At 44.1% G+C, this 15,451-nt stretch overlaps 1 protein-coding gene across 4 annotated transcripts in view; it reads right to left on the reverse strand.

The window, feature by feature from the left end:
• Positions 1–15,451, reverse strand: part of rasgrf2b (Ras protein-specific guanine nucleotide-releasing factor 2b) — a 169,079-nt gene that overhangs the window by 94,322 nt on the left and 59,306 nt on the right. For all 4 annotated transcript variants that reach the window (XM_072281289.1, XM_072281287.1, XM_072281290.1 and 1 more), the window contains 2 exons: positions 13,157–13,246; positions 4,049–4,302 (listed from right to left, as the gene is read on the reverse strand). In XM_072281289.1, coding sequence (XP_072137390.1) covers positions 4,049–4,302; positions 13,157–13,246 — 344 coding nt within the window. The remainder of the gene's footprint in view (positions 1–4,048; positions 4,303–13,156; positions 13,247–15,451) is intronic.

Raw genomic sequence — 15,451 nt, forward strand, 5'->3', positions numbered from 1 at the left:
AGGAGCCAATGCACGGGATCATAAAGAGCTACAGAGTTTTGTACAACCAGCCAGCTCCATCATGCCATGAGCCTCCCCACCATCGAGGATATTCTCAAAAGGCGATGCCCCAAGAAAGCAGCATTCATCATGAAGGACCCTCAGGACCCAGGACATGCCCTCGTCTCATTACTACCATCAGTGAGGAGGTACAGGAGACTGAAAACACACACTCGATGTCTTAGGGAATAACTTCTTCCTCTCTGCTACCAGATTTCTGAATGGACAACGAACCCAGGAACACTACCTCACCATTATGCTCCCCTTTTCCACAAATTATTTCTAAAATTTCATTTATTTGATTTTATTTAGAGATACAGCACAGAACAGACACTTACAGCCCACCAAGCCACATCACCCAGCAGCCCACCGATTTAACCCTACCCTAATCGCAGGACAATTTACCATGACTAATTATCCTACCAACTAGAACAGTTTTTGGACTGTGAAGGGAAAACAGAGCACCTGGCAGAAACCCACATGCGGATGAGCAGGAATATACAAACCTGCTTACAGCGGATGCCAGAATTGAACTCCAATCTCCGAGGCCCTGATCTGTAATAGTGTCACACTAACTGCTACACTACAGTGATGCCCATTTATTTTAAGAATATTTGTTTATATTTCTTACTGTAATTTATAGTTTTTTATGTATTGCCCTGTACTGCTGCTGCGAAACAATAAATTTCGTGACATACGTCGGTGATAATACACCTGATTCTGATTCTGAAACTAGCATAAGAGCTTTGTGTTAGCTCATTAGTATGAAATCTCATTTGATAATTAGAAAGACATGATGTACAGTACTGAGCAAAAGTCTTAGGCACCCTATATTTGACTAGGACTTCTGCACAGTACTATACAATGTAGGCTTTCAAAGCATACAAGAGGGCACTGTTACCGCAGCTCATTGGAATACCAGCTTGATGCCAGGTTTAAAGTCTTGATCTTCAAAGGCTCTGGGCAACCAGAATGGAAAATGGAAGAGAGTGACGGAGGAGAAATTGTCCCCTTCTCTCTTGTTCCCACAGTGCAGCTTCCCTCTCAACCCTTCTATTCTCACCTGCCATCACCACCCACTGGAGCCCCTCCTACTTCCCTTTCTCCCATGGTCTACTCTCCTCTGCTATCAGATTCCAGCTTATTCAGTCCCTTACCTCTTCCACCTATTCCCTCCCAACTTCTTACTTCATTCCACACTCTATCACACACACACCTTGCCCCTCAGCTGGTCTCACTTATCACCTGTCAGCTTTTATTCCTTCCTTTGTTAGTTAGCTTGACCTCAGTGGTTGGGAAAGCGTTGGAGTCAATTAGTATGGATGAGGTCCCAGGGTACTTGGAGGCACATGGCAAAATGGACCATAGTCAGCATGATTTCCTCAAGGGAAAACATTGCCTGACAAATCTGTTGGAATTCTTTGAAGAAATAACAACCATGACAAAGGAGAATCGGTTGATGTTGTGTACTTGGATTTTCAGAAGGCCTTTGACAGGGTGCCACACCTGAGGCAGCTTAAGACCATAATCTACAAGCTCATGGTATTACAGGAAAGATTCCAGCATGGATAAAGCAGTGGCTGATTGGCAGGAGGCAAGGAGTGGGAATAAGGGGAGTCTTTTCTGGCTGGCTAGTGGTGTTCCATGGGGGTCTGTGTTGGGACCGATTCTTTTTACGTTTTATATGTCAATGATTCGGATAATGAAATTGATGGCGTTGTTACAAAGTTTGAAGACAATATGAAGATAGGTGGAGGAGCAGGTAGTTTTGAGGAAGTTGGGAGGCTACAGAAGGACTTAGATTAGGAGAATGGGCAAGGAAATCGCAGATGGGATACAGTGATAGAAAGTGTATGGTCATGCACTTTGGTAGAAAGGGTTGACTATTTTCTAAATGGACAGAAAATACAAAAAAAAACTGAGGTGCAAAGGGACTTGGGAGACCTTGTGCAGGATTCCCTAAAGGTTAATTTGCAGGTTGAGTCTGTGGTGAGGAAGGCAAATGTAATGTTAGTATTCATTTCAAGAGGACTAGAATATAAAAGCAAGGATGTAATGTTGAGAATTTATAAAGCACTGGTGAGGTTTCACTTGGAGTGTTGTGAGCAGTTCTGGGCTCCTCACCTCAGAAAGGATGTGTTGAAGCTGGAGAGGGTTCAAAGGAGGTTCAGGAAAATTATTCCAGGATTGAATGGCTCATCATATGAAAAGCGTTTGATGGCTCTGGGCCTGTATTCACTAGAATTCAGAAGAATGAGGGGGAACCTCTTGAAACATATAGAAAGGTGAAGGGCTTTGATAGAGTGCGTGTGGAAAGGATGTTTTCTATGGTGGGAGAGTCTGGGACCAGAGGACACAGCCTCAGAATAGAGGGAGAGTCCTTTCAGAAATGAGATAAGGAGTGGTGAATCTGTGGAATTCTTTGCCACAGGCAGCTGTGGAGGCCAAGCCTTTATGTATATTTAAGGCAGAGGCTGATAGATCAGGGCATGAAGGGATACTGGGAAAAGGATTGGGGTTGAGAGGAAAATTGGATCAGCCATGATGAAATGGCAGAGCAGACTCGATGGGCGAGATTGCCTAATTCTGCTCCTATATCTCCTCGTCTTATGGTCTTTGCAGACCTGATAAAGGATTTCAGCTTAAAACATCAACTGTTTATTCCTCTCCGTAGGTGCTGCCTGACCTGCTGAGTTCCTCCCGTATTTTGCGTCTGTTGCTCTGGATTTCCAGCATCCGTAGAGCCTCTTGTGTATACAATTAGCTTTTGTTTTTTGGGTGCTAGCCTTGGTTGTAACTCCACCATGAACAGTCCCAAGCCTGGTTGCAATTGCAGTAGGGTTGGCCATGGGGCTAGCAAGCCCATTCTATAAAAGCCCAGCACTACAGAAACGGCAGCAGAAGCACTAAAGTCCTCATCCCTGGGACAGGAAGCATCTTCGATGGGCTGCACCTTGAAAGATTAAAAGAATAGCCTGGGATAAAGGACCCTGACAAGTTGCTTCCAGCAGCCTATGCCCCAGTAGGTTTGATGGGCTTAAGTAGAAGCAGTAGCCTTGGTTGTGTGGGTTGTCTGAGTCAATAATTTATGGATTCTAATTTCCCTTCAGTAACAACCCCTTGGAACTGATGTTGATTAAAATAGTCTTACTAAACAACTGTAATTTATATTCACAACAGTAAATTAATGCTCTATAACCATCTGTCATCTGAATGCAAACCATGCACCTCTATTTCAAGGCTAGTATGCAATGCAATGTTGACCTGCATTTAACATCACTAAAATAAATCTATTTAGCATTTATGTAAGTGGGATGCTACGGTTTCCAGAGTTACAACAGATTACACATCTAAAGTTTTCCTTTAAAAGCTACAGTAACACACATAAAATACTGCAGGAGCTCAACAGGACAAATAGCATGCATGCAGAGGAATAAGCAGTTGATGTTTCGGGCAGACACTCTGCATCAGGACCTCATCAGGGTCTCGGCCCAAAACATCGACTGTTCATTCCTCTCCAAAGATGCTGCCTGACCTCCTGAGTTCCTCTAGTGTTTTGCACAACGTTCCAAGTAAATTTATTATCAAAGTACGTACAGTAGATGTCTCTTTTTCGTGCAGGCATTCACAGTAGAACAAAGAAATACAATAGAATCAATGAAACACTACTTTGTGTGTGTGTTGCTCTGGATTTCCAGCATCTGCAAAATCTCTTGTGCCTTTAAAAATTATGATGGTCTGAAGACCACAAGCGAAATGCACGTCTGACATCGATGTCCTGATGAAGGGTCTTGGCCCAAAATGACATTCCTCTGCAGATGCTATCTGATCTGCTGAGCTCCTCCAGCATTTTGTGTTTGTTACATCTGATATCAATGCAAGGGACTGGAAGCACCCAAGATGACAATTTCAATATCAAAGCAACTGATACCCAATTCGCGAAGGAAAAAGAACATCAATTGAAATTATAAACGCAGTTAAACGTCGTCTGAGGCAAAGTGCCTAATACCTGTTGAGGAAGATGCTGCTGACGTCGTCGTGACTTATGGGCGGCTTCTTTGAGCTGGCAGCCATCCTCAGGGGCCGCAGGAAACAGTTGATGAGGACATAGAGCTGCTGTACGTATTCAGCCTCTGCCTCGACCATATTGAAGACTATCTGATTCCGTTTCCTCATGCTCTCAGCGTGCGGGGAGCAGATGTAATCCTGAACAATCGTCTTCCATTTTCTTCGACACAGCCAGCCTCTCATGAAACTCTGAACCTATAAGTTACAATGGTAAAGGAACAAAACAGAAGTATTGTTCATAAACGTACACCTACACAGATTATTTCCCTGACAGCACGGAGTGATACAGTGGCTTTATTTCACAGTGACTAATTATACATTTGCATCATCCCTGACTGGTGCTTTGGCACTGCTACAGACGTAACATTGTCCTGATTTTGTAACTCAAAGCGTGAAGTGTGGAATTGGTGAAATCTCTTGTAATTGAATCAGAATCAGAATCACATTTAATACCACTGGTACATGTCGTGACATTTGTTAACTTTGTGACAGCAGCACAATGCAATACATGATAATTTTTTTTTAAAAACTGTGACTTACAGTAAAGATATATATATATATATATATATATAGTAATGGTTAAATTAAATAAGTAGTGCAAAAACAGAAATTAAAAAGTAGTGAGGTAGTGTTCATGGGTTCAATGTCCATTTAGAAATCCAATAGCAGAGGGGAAGAAGTTGTTCCTGAATCATTGAGTGTGTGCCTTCAGGCTTCTGTACCTCCTACCTGATGGTAACAATGAGAAGAGGGCATGTCCTGGGTGGTGAGAGTCCTTAATGATGGACGCTGTCTTGTTGAGGCACCGCTCCTTGAAGATGTAACAAACACAAAATGCTGGAGGAACTCAGCAGATCAGATAACATTTGCAGAAGAATGCTGTTTCAAGCCAAGACCCTTCATCAGGACATTGATGTCGGATGTGCACTTCCATTGTGGTCTTCAAACCACCAAGGTTAGCACAACACCTTGCAGTACCAGTGATATGGGTTCAATTCCCCCCACTGCCAATAAGAAATTTGAATGTTCTTCCTATGGGTTTCCTTCTTTACAGCTTTATAGGACCCTGGTCAGGCCCCACCTGGAGTTCTTGGAGTACAGTCATTGATCATGTGTTATTAGTCAGAGGCTTTTTCCCAGGGCTGAAATGGCTAACGCGAGAGGGCACAGTTTTAAGGTGCTTGGAAGTAGGTACAGAGAAGATGTCAGGGGTAAGTTTTTGACCCAGAGAGTGATGAGTGCGTGGAATGGGCTGCCAGTGACGGTGGTGGAGGCGGATATGATAGGGTCTTTTAAGAGACTCCTGGACAGTTATATGGAACTCAAGAAAATAGAGGGCTATGGGTAACCTTAGGTAATTTCTAAGTAAGTACAGATTCGGCACAGCTTTGTGAGCCGAAGGGCCTGTATTGTGTTGTAGGCTTTCTATGTTTCTGTGTACTGGGTACTACGGAGGCTGGTGCCCATGATGGAGTTGACTAATTTTACAGCTTACTTTGATCCTGTGCAGTAGCCCCACCGCCCGTACCAGACCGTGATACAGCCAGCTTTGTGATGTTTTCATTAACAACTTTCCTCTCAATGCAAAGACACTGTCAACAGGAAATTTTAACGATTATATTTTCTGCATGTTGCAGGATTTACAAGGGGCGCCACGGTACCGTAGAGACACTATTACAGCTCTGGGCGTCAGTTCTGGGAGCTTGGAGTTCAATCCTGGCATCCCCAGTAAGGAGCCTCAGTACTCCAATGGAATGCAAGGTTTTCCTCCTGGGTCTCCAGTTTCCATCCACAGTCAAAAGACGTACCGCGTAGTTTAATTGGTGACTGTAAATTGATCTGTGATTTGGTTAGGGTTAAATCAGGGTTGTCGGGGATTGCTGAGCAGCGTAGCTCAAAGGGCCAAAGAGCCCCTTCCTCACCGTATCTCGAGATAAATAACGGAAAAAAATAAACTTCAAGGAACTCTGCACTTTCTCCCCATAATAATTTCAGTCAGAGTAAACAGGCACCAGACACAACGTGGAAACAGGGAACAGGCAACAATCAAGTCTCTTTACTTGTTGACAACAGCAGAGCAAAGTTTCTTTAAAAGAAATTAAAGCCACAGAATTATGATGAGATGATGGAGGCCATTCTGCCCACCACTGGGCTCTGGCCCTTTGACCCAACTGGTCCATGTCAACAAAGATTCCCTTCTACGTAATCCCAAGATACCTGATCAACCACTTCTTCTGGCAGCATATTACATATACCGACCTCCCTCTGGGTGAAACTTGCCCTTCAGGTGTCCGTTAAAGCCCTCCCCTCTTGAACAACACATTTCATATGTTATGAGAGAGTGATAATAAACCTGATTCTGATTTACTTCAGGATCAGGTTTATTCAGTTCTGGTGCAGGGTTTCATCTGGAAAACTTCTGCTGTCTTTTTTCTCCATTGAGAGGCTGGTTAAATGGGCAAACACTTTCACTCAGAGTTATCTTGTAGCTTTTGGCCAAAGCTTTAGTTTGTGCCCCTGACCCTTTTGTTGCAGCCTTATAAGGCATTGATTAGGCCACATTTGGAGCATTGTGAGCAGTTTTGGGCCCTGTATCTAAGAAAGGATGTGCTGGCATTGGAGAGGGTCCAGAGGAGGTTCACAAGAATGATCCCAGGAATGAAAGGGTTGGCAAATGAGGACCATTTGATGACTCTGGGCGTGTACTTGCTGGAGTTTAGAAGAATGAGAGAGGGAATCGCAATAAAACTTATCAAATATTGAAAGGCCAAGACAGAGTGGATATGGAGAAGATGTTTCCCATGGTGGTAGAGTCTAGGACCAGAGAGCAGAGCCTCAGAATACAAGGATGTCCCTTTAGAACAGAGATGAGGAGGAATTCCATTAACCACAGAGTGGTGAATCTGTGGAATTCATTGCCACAGATGGTTGTGGAGGCCAAGTCATTGAGTAAATTTAAAGCGTAGGTTGATAGGTTCTTGATTAATCAGGGCGGCAACTGTTAGAAAAGGAAGGCAGGAGAATGGGATTGAGATGGATAATAAATCAGCCATGATGGAATGACAGAGCAGACTCGATGGGCCAAATGGCCTAATTCTGCTCCTGTCTTCTGGTCTTAATCACCCACCAATGCGAACAGATCCATCTGTTTCCCTTGACTACAGCAGTTGTGATCCTGTACTCTCTGATTAAACCTTCTAACAAGCTGCTTTGCTTAAAGAACAACTCAGATTCTCCAATTTAACCTTATAGCTGAATGTTCTACTTTTCCCTGAATATACAGGGAATAGGGCAAAGTACATCAGAGCCACAGAGCAATACAGCAAGGGAAGAGGCCCTTTGGCCCAACAGTCCATGCTGACTACAGTGCCCACCCAGCTGGTCCCAGTTTTCTGTGTTTGCCCCATATCCCTCCAAGCCCTGTTTCCCTATCTACCTGTTCAAGTGCTTCTTAAATAATATTATTGTACCTACCTCAACCACTTCCTCTGACTGCTCGTTCCATATTCCCACACTGCCCATGTGAAAATTTTGCCCCTCAGATCCCTTTTCAATTTTTCACCTCTCACCCTAAATCTATACACCTTGCTTTGGTCTCCCCCCACCCTCCCTCACAGGGAAAACTAACCACCCAGCTTATCTACGTCTGTCATAATTTTAATTAGCTCTATAAGGCTGATCCTCATTCCCCCACATTCAAAGGAACAAAGACCCAGCCTGGTCAATCTCTCCCTACAACTCAGGCCCTGTCGTCCTGGCAACATCCTCGTAAATCTGTTCTACACTCTTTCCAGTTTAACCACGTCTTACCTATAACAGGGTGACCAAAAACTGTACACTGTACTCCAAGTGCAGTCTCGCCAGTGACTTATACAATTGCAATGTAATGTCCCAGTGCCTCAACTCAAGTTTTCTGACTGATGTAGGCCAGAACGCCATCTACCTGTGACACTGCTTTCAATAAACTATGTACTTGTACTCCTAGGTCCCACTGTTCTACTACATAGATCTACCATCCACAAAGTAAGTCCTGCACTGGCTTGACTTTTATTATTGATATAGATCATGGCAACACAGTACAGGCCCTTCGGCCCACAAAATTGTGCCGACCTTTTAACTTACCCTAAGATCGATCTAACCATTCCCTCCTGCATAGTTCTCCTTTTTTCTACCATCCATGTGCCTATCTAAGAGGTTGTTAAATGTCCCTAGTGTATCTGCCTCTACCACCGCCCCTGGCAAGGTGTTCCACACACCCACCTCCACGTGTAAAAAGCCTACCTCTGACATCCCCACTATGCTTTCCTCCAATTATCTTACAATGCCTCCCCCTCGTATATATGATAATATATGAAACCTATTTTATGACACGGTCCCTATAATTATGCTGTGGATTCATGTACTAAAGCTTGACGGATTTTATGTTATTTGTTTAGAGATAGAGTATGGTAACTGGCTCTTCCGGCCTTACAGGCCCACGCCTCCCAATTACATCCATGTGACCAACTAACCGTACACCTATTTTAAAGGAACCAATTTCAAGGACCTTGCCCATTAGGTTTAACGATGCAGGGTGCAGTGTGGATATTAATAAAATGCATCTGTACAATTTAATCCACTAGATGGAGCTCTAGCCAATCGAGTGAAGAATTTCAGGCCTCTGCAGAGCTCGCTCGCATTTGTCAGGGAAAGCAGACTTATCTCGCGCCTGAAGAAACCAGATTAGTTGCAACAAACAAATGAAACGAAAGTGCTGTTGACAGAAAGATCAATGGAAACTAAGTTGTGCAAAGAACACAAGGAGGTGGCAACAAGACATAGGCAAACTAAATGAGAAGGCAAAGATCAGGTAGATGGATTATAGTAGGGAAGTAGTATATTGTTCATTTCAGAAAGAGAAAATTTAAAGAAAGATAATATTTGAACAGCCAGAGTTTGTAGAACTCTGAGGTCTGTTCATTCCCTTTCATAGATGCAGCCGTGGAGTCTTAGGGTGTCCAGGGAGGGGTAGCACCCCTGGTGGAGGAGCTTGTGTCCATTCTGGGGCAGTTTGCTCACCTTTGGTCCCCACCAGACACTCAGCTGTCAGCTGTCACCTGTGGCCTCAAGTAGTTGATGCATGCGACGGCGGCCACACCCTGATACACAGCTTCGACAGACGGGCTAAACCAAGTGAGGGTAGCGGGCGGGTCTCAGAGCCCCGGTGGCCTAGGGACATGCCTGTCCTAGCATGCCAAGTCGGCTCCGGCAGACTGGGCGGATAAGATCCAATGGCCAGGAAGGCGGCTCAGTAACGCTCAGGGCGTGACAAGGCACAGAAGATGTCGTGGTCATCCACTGCAACCAAGGAAGGCCCCAGTTTGTGATGCTTGTTTGTACCACTGGACCTAAACTTCTGAGATCGAGAGAGTGGGACTGTGCCAGTGCAACGGCCTTTTCACTTCTAAACCTCTCCCGCACAGGTTTCTGATACGATGGGCAACCACCAGAACGTGCTGCTGGCCTTTCAGAGCTCCCCCAGCATTTTGTGTGTGTTGCTCTGGATTTCCAGCATCTGCAGAACCTCTTCTGTTTAAATGTGGATCAGATATCTCTTCTTAACGGAGAGGAGAGGTCGTTTTATTTTCTCTCTGAGGGCTGTGAACCTTCTGAACTCTCTTTGTTAAAGGTCAGTGGAAGCAGTGATGTTGAATATTTTTAAGGTAGTTAGGTTACTAATAAGAAAGGTTGAGTGAGGGATGGTAGGAAGGAGGTGTTATGGTAACAATCTGACCAGCCAGGAGCTTACTGAGTGATGGTGCAGACCTGCCCTTGTTAATTTAAATATGCATATGCCTGTGAAGTCATTTCAAAATTCCAGATTCAGGTTTATTTATTACGTGTACATTGAAACATACAGTGAAGTGGGTTGTCTGTGTTGACACCCAGCCCGAGGAGCACTGGGGGCAGTCCACAAGTGTCACCTCACAGTCTGGTGCCAACGTACCACGCCCAGCATGTTCAGCAGAACAACACCAAACAGAACGAGCAACAAAACAACAACAGCAAAACAAGCCCCGCTCCTCCCAGCCACCCACCCACCCACACATACACACAGCTCATACAGTCCTTTTAGCCAGCTGGTGGCATGGTGACATCCACACCAGACTTCCAGCCAAGTGGCCCCGGGTTCAGATCCGGCCGGCTCGTTACGCATGGCCATCCCAGCTGGGTAGAGTGTCGAGCTAGCAACTCGGCCTCGTAACAGACAAAATGCTAAAGGAACAGCTAGGCTTGACGCCCGATGTCCAATGAGGCACAAAGAGGAACAAGAACAACACGGTCCTTCAACCCCAGGACTGGACTCCAGTGGATTTTACAAGGCGATTGTGTTCGAATTCTACTGGCACATCACATCAGCACACTTTCTGCTTCTTCCAGTGTTTCACCATGTTTATAGCAGATACACATTTTTACAGACACTGCCCAGAAGGCAACAATGCCAAACAACTTCTGTAGAAAAATTTGCCGAGAACAATCGTGGTCACGGACCACGATTGCCCAAATCATACGGCACAGCACATAGTGAATGAACACACTTCATGCTGAAGGACCTTGTACGTTTGGAAATAGAAATTAACCACGAAGCAGATTTGCATCAACGTTCTAACCAAATGAGGAACTTGATGTACAAGCAGAGAAAGCTTTCTTAAAGTAGAGCCGAAAAGATTGGCTTTTGAATGGTCCATTTATCCAGTTACAGTGGGGTAACATTGTACAACTGTTCAAAGAATTGGATCTCTTTAATGGAGCCAGGAGGGACTCAGACATTGACCATGTCTTAGATATTCAGGGCGAGAATCTCTTCATATTCGTGGTGGACCCCTGAAAAAGGGAAAGCAAAGATCTCCGCACTTTGTTGCTGGTGGAAAAGTCTAAGCAACTAGTAGGCACCATCCCAGTACTGGCATGAGTCAAGCCTTGGGCTGGATTGGCAGGGAAGCGATGGAACTTCCACATGGAAATGCCGATCCTGAGCTTGCTTGAGCCAATCCTTGAGCTGGATTTGGCCAGGAAGTAATGGAAGTTCCACACTGAACTTCTGACCTTTCCTCCCACCAGTGCCAGAAACCTTGAGATTTCCACTCAAGCTGTAGGAATGAGAACATTCTGAATTCCTTGGTGGTGGCTTCATGACCACACTTGTCCATGGCCATCTCCCAGCACTTACATTCCCATCAAACAACCAACTGCAGCCTGGGACACACACAGTTTTCCTCCATTATCTTCAGAATTATGATGAGTATTGGCACCTCTTTAAGTTTTGCTGCCTTTATTTGAAAGCTTTTGAAATATTTTTAAGTATTTGATCTTAATACACTCAGTGGCCACATTATTAGCTACCTCCTGTACCTAATAAAGTGACCACTAACTGGATGGTTGTGGTCTTCTGCTGTTGCAGTCTATCCAATTCAAGGTTTGATGTTTTGTTCATTCAGAGATGTTCTTCTGCACACTACTGTTGTAAAACATGGTTATTTGAGTTACTGTCACCTTCCTGTTAACTTGAACTATCCTGGCCATTCTCCTCTGGCCTCCCTCATTAACAATGTGTTTTCGCCCACAGAACTACCACTCACTGTATGTTTTTTGTTTATTTCACCATTCTCTGTAAACCCTGGAGACTGTTGTGCGTGCAAATCCAAGGAGATCAGCAGTTTCTGAGATACTCAGACCACCCCATCTGTCACTAACAATCATTCCACTGTCAAAGTCACTTGGGTCATATTTCTTCCTCATTCTGATGTTTGGTCTGAATAATAACTGAACCTCTTGACCACGTCTGCATGCTTTTATGCATGGAGTTTGTATTAAGAAGCAGGTATACAGGTGTGTCTAACAAAGAGGCCACTGAGTGTATGTAAAGTAATTTTTATTAGTTTGATTTGTGTTGAATATATTTGAATGCATTATCACTTGTTAGCCTCAATAGCTGGCAAAAGAATTTAGATTATTCACCAGTTAAACATCGATGGGAAAAGTACCCAGTCTTCTCTACATCAGGATTATGCATGGAAAGACATGATGTAGAGGGGACAAGGGAGATCTCATTGTTATCTTAAGAACTCAGAACATAGAACTATACAGGGCCTTCAGTCCACTGTGTTGTCCCACAAAGGGTTTTATAGAACTGCAACATTACCTCTTGAACTCAATCCCCCACCTAATGAAGGCCAACACACCATATGCCTTCATATCCACCCTATCAACTGCATGGCAACTTTGAGGGATCTATAAACATGAACCCCCAAGATCCCTCTCTCCTCCACACTGCTAAGAATCCTGCCACTAACCATTTACTCTATGTTCAAATTCAACCTTCCAAAGTGAAGCACTTCACACTTTTGCAGGTTGGACTCAATAGGACACTTCTCAGCCCAGCTCCAACTGCTGACAATGTCACATCTACAACACCACCAGTCTCTATGTCAGTAGGATCCTGGCTATGCTGATTGTTACTGCCACTGCATTTTCCTACCTTTGCAATGAGCTTTTCAGGCCAGAGAGTGTTGGGCTCCAAGGATTTCTTAGAGCACCTGAATTGGTTAATTGTTGTTTAATAAGAGTTATTAATCATTTTGAGTTCCTAGTGTTTTTCTCAAGTGACTCGCTCTTTATAATTCAGTCTCCTGGTGCTTTCTGTTTAAGCTTGTTAAGTTTATTTTGATAAATTCAGGTATTCCGTGTTACTTGGATTATTTAAGTAGACGCCTGATTAGCACTAATTGTGGGGTCCTAGTTTTGAGAATGTTACTTTTCCCAGAAGCATCCAACTGAGCCACTGCTGTTATTTTTGAATTATTATATATAAACACTCATTACCACTCTATATCAGTCTGTCTTTCCTCTGCACTTGGGTTCCTATATTGCCAACGCACTTCGTGATAACCTTCCTTCACTCCGCCAGCAGATGACGTGTATTTTTTGAGGTGTTTGAGTTGCAGTGATATTGTTCTTCTGATTTTAACAGAAATCTATGCAATAGTAACTTTATTCAATATTATATCACCTTTTTAATCTTTTTAATATCCGGGTCTTCTTCCTCAGGATATCCTTGGTATGGCCGCATCCGTTCCTTAGTCTTTTTCACAGCAACAATCTTAGAAACAAAAGAGAAATAATCATAATAACAGAGGGCATGATTCCTAGATAAACTCACAAGCTGACTTGATCAGATTGACACTGACTGTTTTGTTCATTATAACTGTAATTTCTCAAAAGATCTGAAAACCGTACTTATCACGCATTATTACTGCTCATTCACCCCCACACTTAGACTAGAACAAAGCTCTTTTACTACTAAAATAACACAGTTAGCTAACATTGGGATTAAAGAGCATTTTATGCATTGCTAAAGCACAAAATGCTGGATGAACTCAGCAGGTCAGGCAGTGTCTACAGAGGGAAATGGACTGTCAACGTTTCAGGATGAGACATTTCACCTGGATTGCAAAGAAAGAGAGGAGGCAGCCAGTAAAATTCAGTGGAGAGGTGGAGTACGAGCCGGCGAGTGGGGCCAAGCAAGGGGGTTAATAGGCAGCTGAGGGAAGGGAAGAGTAGGAAATGATGTAAAAAGCTGGGAGATGATAGGTGGAATTGACAAAGGGCCGAAGAAGATGGAATCTGATAGGAGAGGACAGCGGCCCATGGAAAAAAAAGGAAGAAAGTGAGGAGGGGAACTCAAGGGAGGAATGTGTAGGTGATGGGCAGATCAAGAGGGTGGGGAGGGGAGAGAGAAGGGGTGATAGGGCTGGTGAGATGAGGAATAAACAGCTGTAGATACCTGTAAGAAAATGAATCTCACTGTATACACGGTAATGTATATGTACTGTAATCATAAATTTTTACTGATTACCAAGAGATTGGGAAACCAATCAATGTTCATGCCATATACAGCATCCAGCTATCACCCGCCAGATCTTGCTCATCTCTTCATCTTGGCTCACTCCCCAGCTGCTTTCCTGTCCTGATGATATGTCTCAAATTGAATCGTCAAATATTTATTCCCCTCCATAGATACTGCCTGACCTGTTGAGTTCCTCCAGCGTTTTGTGTGTGTTGCTCTGGATTTCCAACATCTGCAAGATCTGGTGTGAGATCTTACACACTGTGAAAATTGTTTTAATAAAAAGTGAGCAATCCATCATCTTCAGTAAAGGATATATCCTTGTAAGCAGAACAAGTGCTACACATGCCCTTACACTTCCTCCCTTACCACCATTCAGGGCCCCAAACAGTCCTTCCAGGTGAGGTGACACTTCACCTGTGAGTCGGCTGGGGTGATATACTGCGTCCGGTGCTCCCGATGTGGCCTTTTATATATTGGCGAGACCTGATGCAGACTGGGAGACCGCTTTGCTGAACACCTACGCTCTGTCTGCCAGAGAAAGCAGGATCTCCCAGTGGCCACACATTTTAATTCCACATCCCATTCCCATTCTGACATGTCTATCCATGGCCTCCTCTATTGTAAAGATGAAGCCACACTCAGGTTGGAGGAACATCACTTTATATTCCGTCTGGGTAGCCTCCAACCTGATGGCATGAACATTGACTTCTCAAACTTCTGCTAATGCCCCACCTTCCCCTCGTACCCCATCCGTTATTTATTTATATACACACATTCTTTCTCTCACTCTCCTTTTTCTCCCTCTTCCCCTCTCACTATACCCCTTGCCCATCCTCTGGGTTTCCCCCCCTCCCCCTTTTCTTTCTCCCTAGGCCTCCTGTCCCATGATCCTCTCATATCCCTTTTGCCAATCACCTGTCCAGCTCTTGGCTCCATCCCTCCCCCTCCTGTCTTCACCTATCATTTTGGATCTCCCCCTCCCCCTCCCACTTTCAAATCTCTTACTAGCTCTTTTTTCAGTTAGTCCTTACAAAGGATCTCGGCCTGAAATGTCGACTGTACCTCTTCCTAGAGATGCTGCCTGACCTGCTGCATTCACCAGCAACTTTGATGTGTGTTGGTTGAATAAAACATTATTGTTCTTTTAGTTATCCATAAACTTTGCCAGGGCCACTTATCTGTGCCAAGCTCTAACTACCCTCAACTAGATGACAGTCAGATGCCATCTTCAATTACAGCGTCCTTTTGCTAACAAATTGATGAGGGAGGACTTCTCGGTTCCACACGCCAATACCAATATAGGAATGATGATATAATTTCAAGACTGGGTGTATATGACTTGGAAATTACTGCTATGTATCCACTTTCCTTCTTTTCACACTTGGAGTATTGGGCGCAGTTTTGGTTACCCTATTATAGGTCACACATTGAGAGGGTGAAGAAGAGGTTAGCAGG

This window comes from Mobula birostris, chromosome 17 (genome assembly GCF_030028105.1).
Source record: "Mobula birostris isolate sMobBir1 chromosome 17, sMobBir1.hap1, whole genome shotgun sequence".
Classification (NCBI taxonomy): Eukaryota; Metazoa; Chordata; class Chondrichthyes; order Myliobatiformes; family Myliobatidae; genus Mobula; species Mobula birostris.